We start from the raw sequence: 2,500 nt of genomic DNA, 5'->3' as shown, positions 1-2,500 counted from the left end.
CCACTTTTTTTCATTCTTTCCCCTTTTCTTTCTCTTTTTCTCTGCTATCTACTGTATCCTCTGTTCTCTGCTCATTTCTGCGACATTTCTGCTCATTTCTTCTACTGTGGTAGTCATATGCCAGAAATCTGTGATATAGTGAGACCATCATATTTCATATTATACAGTTAAAATACACCTCCCACACACTGTTTTAATACATCTACTGTGCGCGTTATGTAAATATTATTGCATTTTAATCGACATTTGTATGCTGCCAGTGTGTAGGCATCACCAACAGGGTATGACTAATATTGTTTGGACAAACTTTTCTTTTAGCATGTCCATCAGTGATGTACATGCATTTATTAATGCAAAAAAGTGAATATCTATGCCTACAGGTACAGCCAATGAAGTGTCAGACCCTTCATTTTTTCAAGTCTTTCTGCCTTGCTTTTGTGGAGTTAGAAACTGAAATGTCAAAATTCGCCCTGTCCTGCAATGGTGAAGAATCATTTTTACTTATTTAATCACGTGTTCCCTTCGTCACTTCCAACAAACTACACAAAATTTCATCAAAATCCCGTCATAACTTTTTTTGCGTTATCCTGCTGACAGACAAACAAACCAAATTGCCAATGCAGTGATATGGATGGTGGACTGTTTCTTTAATAAATAATAATAATAAAAAATAATGCACAAGTTTTATATAGCCCTTTTCATGACACTTAAAGTCGTTTTGCACTCTTCTTCTTCTTTTCTTCTGTCATCCTCTGTTCTGTTACAAAGTGTGGGTGTCACAGAGGGTCTACAGTATGTGTACGTTATTTGTGCACAACATGTGTAGGATGGTATATAAGGGTACAGGACAAAAGGTAAGTACAGTATGTGCTGGAAATATGAGACGTCCACACACACACAGGCACACACACACGCACACGCAAAAGCACACGCACACGCACACACTTTGTGCCTCAGGCAGGGAGTGTGATGAATTTTTCATTTGTCCGTGCATGTACTACGTATGTGTGTGTGTGTGTGAGTGTGGGGTGGGGTGGGGTTGTGGGGGTGGGGTGGGGCGTGGGGGGGGGGGGGGGGGGGGGGGGGGGGGGGGGTGGCAAAGTGCTGGGCGAACAGGATGCAGTTCTGATACACACACACACACACACACACACACACACACACACACAGAGACACACACACACACACACACACACACACACAGAGACACACACACACACACACACACACACACACACCAAAAGAAGGCTCAAGGCACACAGAGTAAGAAGGAAAGGAATGCTCTTATACCTGCACGTGCAACTGCAAAAACCATCTTCAATGACCCAAACACAAGAAACAAGCAGTAACACACACCCACACACACACACACACCAATGCACGCACTGACACACACACACACACACACACACACACACACACACACACACACACAGTCACAAAACACGGTTCATATCAAAAATACATTCATGTGCTTGAACTAACGCTCAGACGCATGCGTGCACACACACACACACACGCACACATGCACAAACATAGGCATTCATGAACTCATGCATCAAAACGCACACACACGCACGCACGCACGCACGCACGCACGCACGCACGCACGCACGCACGCACGCACGCACGCACGCACGCACGCACACACACACACACACACACACACACACACACACACACACACACGTCATGACAGCATGACTCAGGCTATTTCTATGTATGTTTTTATTTTTAGCTGCTGCATTCTGGACCAAGCCTGAATGGCAGGCAGGAGATAGAGAGAGATAGAGAGAGAGAGAGAGAGAGAGAGAGAGAGAGAGAGAGAGAGAGAGAGAGAGAGAGAGAGAGAGGGGGGGGGAGATAAAGAAAGAGAGAGAGAGAGAGAGAGAGAGAGAGAGAGAGAGAGAGAGAGAGAGAGAGAGAGAGAGAGAGAGAGAGAGAGAGAGAGAGAGAGAGAGAGAGAGAGAGAGAGAGAGAGAGAGAGAGAGAGGAAGTATATGAAGAGGCCATGAGGATGAGAAGGAAAGAGGAGAGATGCTTCACTGGCAGGGGAGGCTAAAAGCACATATAAAGACATTTGGAATGAGATAGGAGGAGAAGAGAGCAGGCAGAGAAGAGGGGAGTGAGAGCAGGATGAGTGGAGAGGAAGAGGAAGAAGAGGAGGATGAGAGAGACAGAGAAAGCTGAGAGAGAGAGAAAGAACTGTTCACTGGACGAAGAGGCTCAGAACACATCTGAAGATACTTAAAACCAGGAAGAAGAAAGAGGAAGAGGAAACATGAGGAGTAAAGGTCAGATTAGACTTCAGCAACTGCGAGCGTGAAAAGTCGCGTGGGAGTGGCCACGAACCAATTTTGTATTCATGCATCTGCGAGCTCTGCGAGGTCCGAGGTCTCGTTGCCAGCCACATTTGAAATTGCGCGATTAGGCTACTTTCACTACATTGTAAGCACTGCGGTCATTATTAAGCAATGTTGCTTTCTATCCCGGTTAGCTA

General features: G+C 45.6%; 1 protein-coding gene across 1 annotated transcript in view; it reads left to right on the top strand.

Annotated features, from left to right (window-relative positions):
• The window catches only part of LOC134460394 (RNA-binding protein 25-like), a gene marked incomplete at its 5' end in the record, with an annotated part of 13,521 nt that overhangs the window by 6,229 nt on the left and 4,792 nt on the right, over nt 1–2,500 (top strand). Inside the window, one exon of the mRNA XM_063212819.1 lies at nt 1,796–1,996. Coding sequence (XP_063068889.1) covers nt 1,796–1,996 — 201 coding nt within the window. The remainder of the gene's footprint in view (nt 1–1,795; nt 1,997–2,500) is intronic.

Source organism: Engraulis encrasicolus, chromosome 12 (genome assembly GCF_034702125.1).
Source record: "Engraulis encrasicolus isolate BLACKSEA-1 chromosome 12, IST_EnEncr_1.0, whole genome shotgun sequence".
NCBI classification, from domain to species: Eukaryota; Metazoa; Chordata; class Actinopteri; order Clupeiformes; family Engraulidae; genus Engraulis; species Engraulis encrasicolus.
This window is presented reverse-complemented; position numbering and strand designations above follow the sequence as displayed.